Raw genomic sequence first — 16,260 nt, forward strand, 5'->3', positions numbered from 1 at the left:
TTTGATACAACTTTAGGGTGACTGATAAAATTTCAGCTTTTACCATTACACATCTCAGGGAAACTCATACATCTTATCTGAAAACTGGCCCCATCCTGGTTAATCAGTTATTGTTTCCATGTTCCTTTGATCGAATCCAGATACTTTCAGGAAGTAGAACACCTCTGATTTCAGGAAATTGTACCTGTTTGTCCTTCCCCTCCCAACTGGGAAAGTCCTTGATTTTTCCTCTAATTAGAAATCAGATTACCTAATTTGTATCCTGGTTTATTGTTTTCTTTTAAGTAATTTGTCTTATTTGAGTAATAGTTTTTAATGCACAAAAGTCTGTTTTCCCTTGTATTCAGGGTCTAGCCCCTAAGCTGAAGAGGTCTGGTCTCAATTTTTTAGGTAATTGGCATGCATTGCTTAATAATCATTATGCTCAGATTTGTTTCCTCAGGCATTTCATCTTTCACCTTCCAGGTGTATAAAACATGTGATCCAAGTGTAGCTGAACCAAATTACAATGTAATTGAGAAGTATTTAACAAAATAAATAAATAAAAATATAACAAAATATAGATGACATTTCATTTTAAAACTAAGTCAATATATATATATATATATATCCCTTATGTACAGATAAGTGGTCTCAGTTTGTTTGTATGTGAGTTTGATATCACCACCTTATAGCAGTGGTGTCAAACTCACATAGAAATAGATCCCTGGCAGCATCTTGACTTGGAAATCTGCCTTTAGCATTATCTAGATTTCTATTGTGTTTTTGTTTTGATCAGTATTTCCCAATTACATTTTGATCTGGTTCCCAGAGGAGTCTTGCTGTCCCTTGGACAACTGACCTTGAATTTGATACCTCTGCCCTAGAGGACGTAACCCTTTCACCCCTCCAAAATTCCTTTTCTGAGGTCTTGCTGTCCTAATTGGAAGCAGAATCATATCTTTCACTCCATCTATGCTTAGCTCCAGCCATGTTTCATTTCACTCACTGGCCATTTGGCCACTATGTGTGAATATCCTCTGGCCCTTGCTCCCTAGATACTTAGCCATTCTCATAACTTTCTAAACCAAAATACCCCTCCCTGGTGGCTACTCTTTTATGTGTATTTTTCCTCCATTAGAATGTATGCACCTTGAGACCGAGACTGTCTTCGGTTTTATGTTAGTATTCCCAGCACTTAGAGTGCCTACCATATAGTAAGTGCCCAGTAACTGATTTTTCATTTATTTGCTTGCTTATTTTTCTACAGATGTTAGGAAGGAATTAATTTAGACAGTTCACTGTATTGGAAAGGAAATTCAGGAGTTCTGACCTTGGAAACTTTCATCACAGATACAGACAGCTCCAGTTGTACAGTATCCATGGCCGCTGCAGAGTTTGGGGCAGGCTTCTCCGATGTAGACATGATCAATTCCCCAACTTTGCTTTTCAGCCTCTTCTCCTTTCTGGATCCAGCGGAACTGTGTTGCACTATAAAGGAAAAAAGGACTATTATTACACAGAGTTATTACGTAGTAACAAGGTATAAGTAAGGCGAATTTTAGTGCAAGGTACATTTTAGTGTGTGTAAATTGGATTTTTGTTATTATTTCTTAGAGTTCAGTTTCTCAGGATCAATAGCCATAACTATCTCTTGTTTCCAGGTATTAGATATGAGTTCCCACAGTTATGGTTCAAAACATCTTCACCATGCTTGCGCAGCATTATTTAATGATAAATAATATAAACACCCACTGCAACTGAACAGTGAGATACAGGGATGGGGTGGTGTAAACTTGTGAGGCTATTGCTAGCAATATGCCTTCTTTGTCCGTTGCCCCTAAAAAGCATGTAGGCATTGGTTAGTGAATGAAGAACCTTTGGGTTGAATACACGAATGCTGTGTATGCCTCAACTGGCCCCCACTGAGGCGTGAGGAGATTTAGGGGATGTATAAGTTGTGCCTGTCTAATTGACCCCATAGAGATGTAGGAGTAGTTGCCTCTCCCTTCTTGCTTGCCCCTGTAAGAAGGGTGATTAGGGAATGCTGTAGGAGTTTGTCTTCCCATTATCATCAGTCCCATTCTGAGAAAACTAGACTAGAATAAAGTAAGATTATTAATCCCTTCTTAGTGTCTTTTCTATCTGACCAGATCAAGAGTGAACCTGTGCTAGCAGCCCCCCTGTGTGCTGTGTTTATTTGTCTTATATGAGGTCAGTTTTCCCAAAGGAAATCTCTAGAGTGGCATTGATACAGATTCCAAATTTGTGTTTTGGTATAAGTGCCCTTAGGTAACATTGTCTGGGACTCTGTCATTTATATAACATAAGTTATATAAATGTCTAAGTTGCTGGCATTGTATGCATTTTTTTTGCACTTAATTTCCTATTTCCTCCATGGCTTTGATTGCTTAAACTAAAACATTTCTGGAAAATACAATTGCCAGCTTTTTGTCTTGTTAGGATAAGGACTGAACTTGTTATTTCATTGGTACAGGAAACTTCTGGGTGAGGAGATTTCCTCTGCCACTGTAGGTTGGCATCTGGACTATTTGAAGTATAGTCTCAGAGAGCTGTCTTGTTCCCTGAAGGTGTAAATGATATACCCAGGGTTACACAGCCAGTAGGTGTCAGAATCAGGACTTGAACCCCATTCTTTTTAGTTCCTAGGCTACGATCAACAACTTCATTCTGCTGTTTGAAAATTAAAATTATCTTTTGTTTTTTCAGACTTCCCTAGAGCTTCAGATGAGCTTGTCAGAGATCATCTGATAGTTCCATGAGAATATGATGTTATGGAGCCTACCTGGAAGACACATGATCAGGCAACTGGATGGTTATCCTCTTCCAACTAGAGCTGTTGACAGAATTATAGATAGTAGCTTCATGGAACTGGAAGGGAGAACAGCCAATGCTGTTTGAAGAAGAAGGAAGGCATTGTGTCTGGACAAGCTGCCAGGAATCAGACCTACCCAAAACAAAGCAAAACAAAATAAAGCAATCCCAAAGAAAATACATTAGAATCATCTTAAAAAGGAGAATAGGCAGCAAGTCTAATATGACAGTGGTGAGTTTGGAATTAAATTAAGATGATTTAAATTTTTGACACATTTTATTACAAATGATGAATAGACAGATAATTGTTTTAATGCAAGATAGGTTTAGAATTTTTGTTATCTATATAAATCTATAGAAAAGATTGTTATTTTAGTAATTATGACATTACTCATGATAGATTTCACCTGACCTTTCCAACTTAAATATATTTAAGACCATAACCAAAATTCTCCTTCAAAAAATGTTTCACTCAAATGGAAACTCAAATTTGTGGCCACAGTCCTCATCATTCTAGACTACTCCATGATAAATGACGATGTTGGGTTTTCAAGACACTACTCTCTTCTTCTATTTCTTATTCTCCTTGGTTATGTTTCAGTTCATACATGTGGGAATAGCTTATCGTACTGTCCTTGCCTCTTTTCTCTCTATAATTTCTCTCTTGGTGTTCTCTTTGGATTTGACCATGTATCTATGAAAATGCCTCCCAGATCTCCATATCCATCCAACATCTTTATCTTGAGATTTAGTATGTATCACCTACTGCCTATTAAAGATTTTTAACTTTGTACCATAAGCGTAATTTGGTATGTCCAAAACAGAACTCATTATTCCCTTGACCCCAACCCTACCTTTTCCTAATTTCCTTCTTCTAGAAGGCACCACTACCCTTCCAGTCAACTAGATTACAAAATTGGAATAATTTTCAGTTCTTCATTCTTCCTTTGATCACCATTCTATTTTATTTTTGGAGGAGGGAAGGTAAGGCAATTGGGGTTAAGTGACTTGCCCAAGGTCACACAGCTAGTAAGTCTGTCAAGTGTCTGAGGTCACATTTGAACTCAGGTTCTCCTGACTCCAGAGCTGGTGCTTTATTCACTGTGCCACCTAGCTGTCCCGGGTCACCATTCTAATTTAGGCCCTTGCCACCTTTCTTCTGGCCTATTGCAATAATCTTCAAAGAGAGCTCTCTATTTCTCTAGCCTCTCTCATCCAGCCTCCATATAGCTGCCAAATTCATCATATCCCTCCCCAGAACAAGAAGTTCCAGAGGTTCCCAAATCACTGTAGGGTAAATACAAACACCTCTTTTTAAATTTTAAGCCCTTCACAACCTGGCTTCAGTCTTCCTTTCCTGGCTTATTGCACATTACTGTTCTGCTTTCTGTTGCTCATAAATACTTCAACTCTTAGTTCTGTGCCTTTGTCCAGGCTTTCCCAAATTTCATGCCTAGAATCCTCTCCTTCCTTACCTTTACCTTACAGAATCTCCCGATTGATTCAAGGTTAATCTCAAGTGCTATTCTGATTTCCCTGCAGTTTCTGGTAGCTCTTTATTCTGGAAATTACTTTGAATTTACTCTGTTTCTATTTTGTTTTTATATATCCATGTTCATGTTGTTTCCCTTCAATAGAATGTAAGCTTCTTGTTTTTGTCTTTGTATTCCCAGCATCTACAATGTTCCTGGCACATTGTATAAACATTTATTAAGTGAATTAATAAAGAAAGGTTGTAAGAAATTCTATTGAACTTAGATGAAAAATTTTATTCTGTAGGCTAATTTTAAATTAAATAATGAAATATTTCACTAACCTTGTATCCTTAGTATATTCTAACATTACAGAGTGGAGGTCTCCACAAGAACTGGCTTCACATCCCACTACAATCTGAAACAAATGTGAATGGACATTTATTATCATGATTATATATCACAATATGCTACAATATTTAGAAAACATCAATAGCCTGCAAGGAAACAAAAAAAATCACAATTATCAATCTTATTAAATAAATGCAACTGGGAATAGAAAGATCAGAGGTAAGTGTTTCAAAAATTACTAGTTCCAGTTATTTAATTAACATAATACATTTTTTTTAGGAATTTGGGAAAGGGAGAGGGAATGAAGTGGACTAAAAGAAAGTAATGCTATTCAAAGAGAAAAAGTGATAAGAAAGATACAAGGAGAATTATGAAAATACAGTGTCATTGCTGTTAAGGGAGGAGAGGAAATTAAGTATTGGTGATCTCTGCCACTGGGAGAATCTGTGAACATGAGGACAATAGAGAAGTCATTGGATTTACTGATAAGGAAAGCACTGTTTTAGTGGGGTGGGAGGGAGGAAGTCACACGGTGAGTTGATGACAGAGTGAGCTTGAAGAAATGGAGGTAGAGTGTGGACTACTCTTGGTAGAAGTTTGGTAGTAAAGGGGAGGAAATATAAAATGAAGTAGTAAGGTTTTTTTTTCAAGTAGGCTTGAAGTAGTAAGGGTTTTTTTCCCCTTAAGGATGGGGAAAATGGGCATTTTTTTTTTTTGTAGATTAGGGGGAAGAAGCTAGGAGAGGAGAAAAGATTGCAGAGGAGCCAATGACTGATGAAGCAAAGGGGAAACAGGGTGGAATAAAATCCAAGGGACAGGTTGAGGGGTTAGGCTTGGGAGGGAAGACTATCTCTTTTTGATACCAACCATGTGTCCATTACTCATCTGAATTGAACACGTGTGTGCAGACTTACTAGGATTTAAAAAAAACATGTGCATTTTATGCCCCTATAGGACTTTTGGACACAAGCATATTTGAAAGCTAGAGATGTAGGAAATAATAACAACTATAATAATATTTATATATTGCTCTAGTGTTTGGAAAGCACTTTACTAATATTATATCGTTTGATTCTCACAGTAGCCCTGGGATGGAGGTGCTATTATTATGCTCATGCTACAGATGGGAAACTGAGGAAGTCAGGTTAAGTGACTTGCCCAGGGTCACACAGTGAATAAGTGACTAAGGCCATATTTGAACTCAGATCTTCCTGAAAGGAAAAAAAGATGAGCCTATGAGACACTGAGGTGTAGGTGATGACATAAAGAGAAAGAAAAGGAGAGAGATTAAAATGGAGAGAAAAATAAAGGCCAAGAAAAGCAGAAAGATAAAAAAGTCCATTAAAAACAAAGAAAAAAAAGGAAAGAAAAAAGTTTATAGAAGGAAACAAAAGTTCCTACTAAGATCTCACATATGCAAGTACAGAAAACAGTATTCCAGTTTATAAATGTAAAATTTACTAAGTAGGCAGAGTGCACATTTCTTAATGGTAAGACAGTTAATATTTCTTGACACATTTTCTTTTTTTTCCTGCTTTTTTGGAGGGGGGAAGGAAGGGCAATTGGGGTTAAGTGACTTTTCTAAGGTCACACGGCTAATTTTGTGTTAAGTATCTGAGGCCACATTTGAACTCAGGTCCTCCTGACTCCAGGGCTGGTGCTCTATTCACTGTGCCACATAGCCGCCCCTTGACACTTTTTTCAAACACTCCAGAGATAGTATCTCACTAAACTATTTTTTGGAGGAAGGGACTTTACCTGTGATTTCCCATAAATAGGCAACCCCTTATCAGGAAATTCCCTCTATCAATACAGACCCTAAAGTGCTTTGCAGTTCATTGTCTTAATGAACTTTGAGGGGTGAGTAGGTTGGGGGGCAGGGAGTGAGATAGGACAGTCATGCCGATCCCAGGTGTTCCCGACTTTAAGACCTGTTTTCTCTCTTCACTCTTCCATGATGCTTCTTTGTAGATATAATTGTACTTATTAAATAAAAGTGTTTTTGAAATATAGTACATATGTCTATGGGAACACATTTCTTTGAATAAATAATCAGTGAATGAATGGATGAATTTACTCCTCTATTTTCAGCAGCAAAGGGGCCTTATAAGTGATGTAATGACATAAACCATTTTGAAGAACAACATTCTCTTACTTTAAACTGTATCATGTAGCCTGGCTGTATGATGAGTTCTCTGGAGGAGAGGATGTTGTGGGTCTTGTCCTTTTTCTTATTTGGCCAGTAGAGGTGGAATGACGGATTTCCACAGAATCCTGCAGTCCTGACTGCATTAGGGTAAAAACTCCAGTTTTCTTCATGGGAAATGCCTTCTGTTATGGAAAATTGGAAATAAATTACCTCAAAATTGAAAAAAGAACTGATGATGTATCCTTCCCTCCCATCCACCCCTCCTCCAAGTTCCCCAGCTACTAAGATTAATAACTGAAGTTATCCTTGACTCCTTCTCCCTTACCCTCAATATACAGTCAATGGCCATGTCTTACTGATTCTACCTCCAGAACTCTAGCATCCATTCCCTTCTCTCCACTTACATGACCAACAACCAAGTTCAGAACCTCATTACCTCTATCCTGGACTATGTAATAGCCTTCTATTTGGTTTTTCCTGATTCTACTCTTTCCTCTCCAATCCATCTTCCATAAAGCTGCCGAAGTAACCCTTTTCTGCCACACTCTCAGGATAAAATGCAACCTTCATCTTGGCATGCCTTTCTAGACTGATTTCATATTTCTCTTCTTCATGAATTCTACACTCTTTTCTCTAACCTATACATTTCATTTGTATGTCTGTGCATTGAAGCAGGCCAAATTTGATGTGTGGAGTAAACTGAGTTTATGACTGGCAAAAGTGCCATTTCTTCCATGAAGCCTTCTCTGATCTCCCTAGTTCTGAGTGCTCTCTCTTTTCTTCAAATTCATTGTATTCTATCTTTTATGTATAAATTGTATCCCTATTAGTGTAATATAAGCTCTTAAAGGGCAGTATTTGCTGTGTTTTTGTCTTGGTTATCTTTAGCATTTAGCTTAAGAAACATTTATTGATGAGTAGCCTTTTCATACTCTAGCAAATTTATCTGTATTTAATTTAGCTCATACAGTGCATAGTGTCACGGCAAAGAGTCAGGCCGAAGAAAAACATTAAGTTCTAGTGTCATGATTATATAACCCTTAAATGGCAACATTTCCTTACTATTAGAGAAATATGCTTGTTTATAAAGTAACAGCTGTAAGTATGTGATGGTGAGCCAAATATGTTATGGTAATGCAAAAATGATCAAACTAAAATGATTTCAGTGTATTTGTTAGTTATAGCATATTTCACAATTCCAGGTGCCATTAATTTATGAATTTTTGCCTGTAGAAGCAAGATTAAATGGTGAAATAAACCCCTGTGAGGGGTAAGATCCGTTTACCTCCTATTGTATACTGAAACTGCCAGGGCAATCCCCATTTTGTTCAATTGCTTTCCTCAATCCATGAAACACTTATTAAATAGAATGAATGCATTGTAATCCCTTTTGCTTGTTTGTCGAGGTAATAGCTTTTGTTTGAGTATATTGTAACTACTTATACTTTCTTACCTTGCCTGTTAAAAATTCAATTTTTTTCTTTGTAATTTCTGTTAGAAACTTTGAAGGAATTCTCAGGATAATTATTTGAATTTGCAATGTTCAGGCTGCCTATCTTTAGTTAACAGTTGCCTCCCAAGTTTACTGAGTGTGTGTCATCCTAGATAATTAGGAGAAATTGCATGGAATATAGACCTTTCATCCAGGCAACAGGCCCCTGTGTCTAAGGCTGCTGAAGGCATTAAATATGTGTTATGGATAAGGTGCCCAAAAGACCAACTGTAAATCTGAAAGACTGTTAACAAGTTCATTCACCTATACTATGGCCAATCAGTGCTCCCCAAACCTGCTTCAAGGTCACATCAAAAGCAAACATCTTTACTGATAACTGATAACAGTAGGAAGCAAAGCTTTTTTTCCCTTGAATTTCCTTGATACAGTTTTTTCAAATTTTAATTATTTCTAACTTTTCACAGATTTGAGTGTGGGGACATGGAAAATTGCACAGGCCTGATAGGACCTTGGAGGTATCAGTCATGTTACAGCAGCCTTTATCATCCTTAGACTTAGCTGATAGGTTTATATCATTCAGTGAACCCCACTTAGATATAGAAGTTGTATTTTGGGCTCTGTTTTCACTTCTTAGTGGCATGGTGGTAATACTAAGCATTTACCATTGACTTAGCATTTATTGCTAAATATTGGGGAATAATAAAGAGAAACTGATTACATCTCTAGTTTCTGAAATTAGTTTTTGGAACCTAGGAACAGTGTTACAATATAGAAAGTATGTTGAGAAGGATACCATCAATTCAACAATTAAAGTTTGATAAACCACAGGGCCAAAGCTTTATAGTACAAAAAACATTTGACGTCTTCTTTCTTACCATCATCAAAAGTATCCACCAATTGACTGGGGTTGATTTCTGCTCCTCCAATCAATATGTTGTCTAATGCCCACTGAGCACGCTCAACACCTGAAACCACTATCCCATTGCTGATTACAAAAGGCTGCCACCATCGAAGACGTGTTGTATTGGTTAAGGCATGTTCTGGAAGAAGTATGTAGTCATGTCTAACAGAAATGTACTTCTGGTAATCCATCTCATGGAGCAAGGTCCAGGTAATCCCTGCAACAAAAACAAGCAAATAAATAAAGTGCTTGTTTTCACATTTGCAAAAATAAGCACACTTCTTATAGTAGAAATAACCTAAGCTTCTGATAGGTCCTCAGCCAGCATACAAAAGAAGCGTGTAAAAAACTAAATGTTTTCATTAACTCAGTGTCTTCTACCTTAGGGGAGTACTTAATAAAAAAAAAACCCAGTTGTTTGTTTGGGATATTTTGAAACATAAAGGCATAGAATTGTAAGAGTAATTAAAAAATTTGTTCTATTTCAAATGTAATCAAAGAGAGAAAATATCCCAAAGGCTACTATAGTCTTTCTTTTTTTGTTAGAGTTCTATATATTTTATCAGAAATAAGACTGTATTAGTAATTTGAGATTTTGAGATTTTATATAAATATAACTTCTAGATTATTTTAAAAATAAAATAAAATTTCATTAATAAGCACAGCCTTACCAGAACTTGTGATTAGTTAGCTAGAGACAGTTCTAAAGTTTATCTCTGAATCACCAATTAAGTGATCATTCACTGAACAGATGAATGGTACAATGGTACTATTGGAGGAGAATTTTTAAGTCCCTTAAAAGTGTTAACTAAAAACAATATCTATGAGACATCGCATAGCAACTAGATTTATTACAAGAGAAATGAACATGCATGTGGAACTCTAAGCCCAGGCCAGGCTTAGAGTTCACAATCCAAACAGAGGAGGAGAAATCATGAATAATTAAGATGGCAAAAACCACATTCTTTTTCCCTGGGGACTGCTAGACTATGAAGATATGATGGTCTGCTTGTCTATAAGGATCCCAGCTGCACAAGCAATGTGCAGTCTAGTGCAGACTGACTGGTGCCTTTCTTGACTCCCAAGGACACACAGGGAGTCCATTTTGTGGTACAAACAACAAATTATGTCAGCTCCAGGGTGAGGGGGGTGGTCCTAGTTCAGGGCCTCCTGTGTACTCTGGGTCCAATGTTTTTGGAAAATGTGGCAACTCAAAAAGACAAGTTTAGGGGACCCCTTAACAAAAGAATACCTTTTCAAGTGTCCTCAAATGTTTCATAAGCACTTAAATACATACTTTTTTGTTTTTATTTATGTGCAAAGCACTTTGCTATTGGTGATATAAAAATGAAGCAAGAGAATACACATAAGTAGAAAGAATATAAGAAGGAAAAATGTGAAAGTGGTGAAAGAGATCCTAACAAGGTCTGATGTTCAAAAGATATAGATACCTTTTATACCTGTGGTAAACCAGGGAATCCTTCATAGTAGAGTTGGCATACAAGGTTGGATTTGAAGAATGGGTAGGTATTAGGAATTTCAGGTAAATGGAACAATGTGGACCAAGGCAAGAGTTGATAAAGCCCAGGACACTTTGTGTCTGATCATGTGATACACAAATTGAATGCCAGGAGATTGGACTCTGTTAGGGAATAGGGAGTGAACAGTGTTGGGGATGACGTGACATGATCTATGTAGTGAAATCAATCTGGCAATCATCTATAAAATTAGAGGTATAGAGATTTGAAGCTAGAAGACTTTACTGTTGTCTATGCAAGAGGAAATGAGGGGCTGGACTTGAGTATATTGGTAGCAATTTGGCAATGGCAATGGAAAAAAGGCAATGGATGTGAGGGAGGTTTTGAGGGAAAAATCAGTAAAATTTAGTAACTTGTTGAATGCGTGGAAAGAGGAGTCTTTTGTTAAAAGTAATGAGACATTTCTTGAGACTGAGTACAAACAGTATGATGACAGATTAACAGAGATGAACGAGCAAATTGGGAGGAGAAGAAGGTTTGAAGGGCAGGGAAAGGTTTTTTCCATGTTGAATTTAAAAGTATGAAAAGGAGAGCTATGCAGATTTGAAGTCTGGGAGAGAAGTCAGGGCCCTAGATAAAGATTTAGAAATCATGAATTAATACAGATATGATAGTTGAAATAGTAGGAGAACTGCAGATGAGGTCACCAAGGAAGGGAGTGGAGAGAGCTAGTAGAAGGGCAAGATTAGAACCTTGGTAGATGTAGACATTTAGAAATGAGAGGAAGAAGGGAATCTAAAGAAAGATGGGCCAGAAAGATAAGATGGGAATGAGGGTAATTCATTGTTAAATAAGCCAAAGGAAGAGTGTTTTAATTCAGAGCATCTAATGTAATAGAAAGGTCAAGAATTAGAAGACTGAAAAAAAAGGAATTGGATTTGGTGGCCAGAAGGTTACCTTTTGGAGACAGTTTAATATAGAGATTGAAGGAAAAGCCAAATTTCAAGAAGCTAAGGGAATGAATGGCAGCAAGGAGAGCTATACTTTTAAGTTTGGTCACGAAAGGGAAGCGATCACTAAGAGAGGGTAGATTTGAGGGAAAATGTTTTGTTCATACATAGGGAAGCCCTGGGTATGTTGGCAGGTGGAAATGAATGGGCCATTGGGAAGAGAGGGATGTCTTGAAAAGTGATGGATTTTAAGTTGGAAGCCCGAGGTCTAAATATGAGATTTGATATCTGCTATCTTTGTAACCTTGAATGAATTACTTAATTTCTCTTGGCTTTGATTTCTATAGCTGGTACAGTGAGAGGATTAGACTAGGTGATCGCAAAGGTTCCTTTCAAGTATGAACCCCATGATTATTATTATGAAATTAAAGATTCAAGAGAGAGGGAAAGAAGGATTGAGTAAGGTTCTCAAGGAGAGATCAAAGGCATAATGGCGGTATTAGCCCTGAAAAGGAAGAATGAAAGTAGGAGAGGGATGGTGACCAATTAATTTCCTAAATAGTCATTCTTATCCACTCATTAACATGTAGAATTCCATTAGGCAATATTGCCTTGAGTTATTTTAGATACTGGAAAGTAACAATGCTATATTTCAATAAAAATATTCAATAACTCAGGCCTTTAACCAACTCACACTTCCCTTTCCCTGATTAGCCTGAATTAGTGTGATTTTCTTATGTACCTTTATGTCTTTGATTATATGTGTCTGTTACACTGCACAACAGTCAAGCTTTTTCATGATTTAAAAATTTTTACTTAGATGATCATAATCAAAATTGCTGTTTTCTCTGTTCATAAAATATATAATTAAAAATGTTTTCTTTCAACCTATATATTTTTGGCAGCACATTTGCTCATGACTTGTGACATATCAGGGGACTGATTTAATATTCAGTTGAGACCTGTAGTTATAGATTTGTGGTTATCTGATCTGGTACCACTCTCCTGCATACTCTGAAGAGCTCCCCACATGTACATTTATCTGTGTGGCACATGGGAGGGACTATGAATTAAAAGAATTTTTTGTTTTCAAGAATTAAAAGAATTGTTCACAGCATATTGAAACTTGCCTCCATCAATGGAGTAATCCAGTAGTACTCCTTCCTTCCTGCAGGTTGGCCGGTGACAAGAGGTCATATTATTTTCACTACCAATTCGTCCCCAGTATTGCAGAAATCTAAATGGATAAAAGCAATTATTTATTAGAATGGTTATATAATAGACCTTTATTATTTTTCCCCAGAATTAATGCCCTGATCAAGTATTAAATAACATTGTCACCCTTCCTCATCCATGTTTTGGTTCCCATTCGCTATGTAAAATTGCAAAATCTAAGAGAATGACCTACTTTGCACCCCTTAAATCCAAATCTTGAGTGATAGCTTGTCTCACAGTGGATCCTCCAAAATAAAGTGCAGTATCTTCTGCAAGAATCCCACACTCTGTACAAGTACTTCCACCTTCCAGGGACATCCATAAGTCGGGTTTGATTTCTTCGCTGTCAAAACGTTCCTTTAGGAAAGTCTAGAAAAATAAGCAGGACAAAACCATTTTAGCGGCTGCTAATCAGCAAGTACTAAGGAGTAATTATGACAACAGAGGTCGAAATCAATGCCAAATTTAAAAGAAGGTATAAAAAGTAGATTAGGAAAAAAATGGACAATAGTATTTTATTAGCGAGAAAGGTAGCAGAGAAGGACAGAGATAGCCAGTCTATCTGCTTACTTTCTCATTGGCATAACATCCATATGTGTATTAAGAGAGTCCTCAATGAAAATACAAGAAGTGAACAAGCAGGCTTTCATGGATAATTTTTTATATTACATCACATTTTCACAGCTACACAATTAATTGAAAGCTATAAAAAAATACAAGATCCCACTGTGTTTTCTGTTTGTTGATTATGAAAAAAAGTAGTTGTCTTGATAGAGTAAAATGAAGCCTTAAAGACCATCTTCCAATAAAAGTGTTAAGATCATTCACGATTCCTTTATACATACACACACATATACACATATAAAAAAGAGACAACTGCTCAACAATCATCTATCAATATGAAATTAGGTATTGTATACTCAAAGGTGACATGGATAATCTCCTATGTAAAGTTCAAATATAATGGGGATTCCGTATGTGAGGTTTCTAAATGATTTCGTTTATAGATAATATTATACAAAAGTCTTTGCATACTGTAATTCTCCTCAATGATATCCACAACTATTTAAAAATATTTGCCCTATAAGTCAGATAGGAAAAACAAAATGGATGAAAAATTCCCACTACCAAGATCATGAAAGACATATAATCCATTGACTTAATCTATTAGTACATGTATTTTAGACAGGCTCTACAGATGTACAAGCAAATAGCTAATGTTCAGAATTGTGTAGGATAAAGAGAATGTAGACTGAAGTTGGCAATTTATGGCACTGTAAACTACTTGAACTGGTACTTGTCAAAAAAGCTATCTTTTTAATATCAATGTCTTTCTAGTGATGTTTTGTGGATATAAATCAATCATGGAATACTACAGACTCCAATGAATTAACATTGTTGATCACCCAAAAAGCAATGGAGAGATATATAGTGGGTGTAGGAAGGCCGAAGCATCTTGTCAACAATGGTTTACATACAAGAAATGGTTCAAAAAAGAAAAACAACAACAAACCCCCACTACATTTTAGGAAATCAGAAGAGTTGATGCATGAGACTGAAGGATCACAAATGAACATCCTGAATATTCACAAAATGTTAAAATATGGAGAGCAGGTGTTTTTAACCTTTCTTTTGTGCTGGGTGCCCCTCTGGTATAGTCTGGTGAAGATTATGGACTTCTGCTAAGGATGATAATTTTAAATGCACAAAATAAAATACATGGGGTCACAAAGGATCCCAATTCTATTGAACTGTGGTTATAAACTATTTAAAATAAAATTAACGAAACTCAGGTTAGAAATTCCTGACCTAGAGGAATCTCTAGCCTTTGGGCTAGTTCTTCTATAGAGGATTTATTAGAGAATATTGACAAGAATGCAATAGGATGAGCTATAATCTGTACCAATGGAGAATGCTAAACCAATGAGATTACAGAGCCATGAATATTCTGAGTGAACGTTAGTAGACAAGCATAGTCTACTATGTCAGAAAAGATGCACAGGTTCTCATTAGGAAGGTTATAATACAGCTCATTTTAACGGCCACTCATAAAATTCTTTAAACTCACTGGGGAATGCTAAATAGCCTTTGGCAATTGATAAAAGACATACAATGATTTAAAAATGCATTATATACATACTCACATAGGTTTTTTTTTCTCGTTATGGAAAATGGATCAAAATCTTAAATAAAAATTTTCCATGACAAATGAATCTTGCTTTAGTTTTTTTTTATTAATGTAATCTATCAATTTTAGGACTGCTGTAGAAAACAAGAATGAGGGAAGATGTTTTTCTTTTGCTAGTTCCCTTTCACATTCATGGTTTTAATCATCTGTCTTGATCATTTTAGTAATTTTCTGTCATCACAAAGATAAGTGTTCTATATTTTGTGTCATAGATAAAATGGTATGTGTTACCTATTTTTGGTTTACATATTTGTCAGTGATACTAGCACTAAAAAATGGTGCTGTGTCCTCCACATAAAACTACATTCAGTTCAATTAAGATGTTGAAAATATAACACTTCATGATAATATATCTAGCAGTCTCTTAATCCATTAAGAGCACCAACAGTACCATACACTTCACATGATGTATCTACTAGGAAGATGTGGAAAAGAAAAGCTTAATGCAACTTTTAAATTAGGAGAAGAAAAAACAAAAAGAGAATTAAAGACATTAGTACCCAATTCATGCACTAACATTTTTTAAGTTTATAACTTCAGTGAAATACACATTGGAACATCACAATAACACTGAAGATTGCAATTAATTATACGGAAGATACATTTCTAGTCTTACTGAATTTAGGCACTCAAAGAGAATAATGGTTGCTGAATGAATAAATGAGTACCTAAAGGATGTCATCCAAGAATAACCTTTTCTATAAGATGGTTTTCACATCATGGACAACATTACATTATTAATAGAATGGTTCCTTTATAACAAACTTCTAAGAAGAGTTCCACCAACACATAGATTTACCTTCAGAGTGTGAGTCAAGTAGCAATTTGAGCCAGAGTATCCTGGGTCACAGATGCACTGTTCTTTTAGGCAATCGCCATGGCCCCTGCAGTTATCCAAGCATCCAGGTCCCAGATAGAAATTGTCGATGGCCCACTGCATATCTGAGTACATCTGATAGAACCTAAACCTCACCGGACTATTGGCAACACACACACAACAACAACAACAACAACAACAGTCAGTTGTTTATTCAGGTCCATTTTCCGTTATAATCGCTAATTTCTGAAAAGAAGTATTCATGAAATTGTTTTCAAGAAAAAAATGTGTTAATGAAAAATCATTCCTTATTACTGGCTCATCTGTCAGTTCCTAATTGTGAAATGTTGGTCTTAGATATAAGGGACTAGAAGAATCCTTCAAGATCATCTAATCTTTTAAACAGGAGTCTTTTAACTCAGATATAAATAAATATTAACAAATATTAATACTTGAGACACTTAAATTTTAT

The 16,260-nt window shown here is 36.2% G+C and overlaps 1 protein-coding gene across 2 annotated transcripts in view; it reads right to left on the reverse strand.

The window, feature by feature from the left end:
• LOC138176051 (reelin) overlaps nt 1-16,260 on the reverse strand; it is a 566,262-nt gene that overhangs the window by 16,737 nt on the left and 533,265 nt on the right. For both annotated transcript variants that reach the window (XM_069106794.1, XM_069106793.1), the window contains 8 exons: nt 15,771-15,948; nt 12,977-13,152; nt 12,699-12,805; nt 9,115-9,357; nt 6,793-6,968; nt 4,631-4,704; nt 2,786-2,947; nt 1,313-1,470 (listed from right to left, as the gene is read on the reverse strand). In XM_069106794.1, the coding sequence (XP_068962895.1) occupies nt 1,313-1,470; nt 2,786-2,947; nt 4,631-4,704; nt 6,793-6,968; nt 9,115-9,357; nt 12,699-12,805; nt 12,977-13,152; nt 15,771-15,948 (1,274 nt within the window). The remainder of the gene's footprint in view (nt 1-1,312; nt 1,471-2,785; nt 2,948-4,630; nt 4,705-6,792; nt 6,969-9,114; nt 9,358-12,698; nt 12,806-12,976; nt 13,153-15,770; nt 15,949-16,260) is intronic.

Source organism: Petaurus breviceps, unplaced genomic scaffold (assembly GCF_028583685.1).
Source record: "Petaurus breviceps papuanus isolate PSGF00001 unplaced genomic scaffold, PetGlider_PUasm1.0 80, whole genome shotgun sequence".
Lineage (NCBI taxonomy): Eukaryota > Metazoa > Chordata > Mammalia > Diprotodontia > Petauridae > Petaurus > Petaurus breviceps.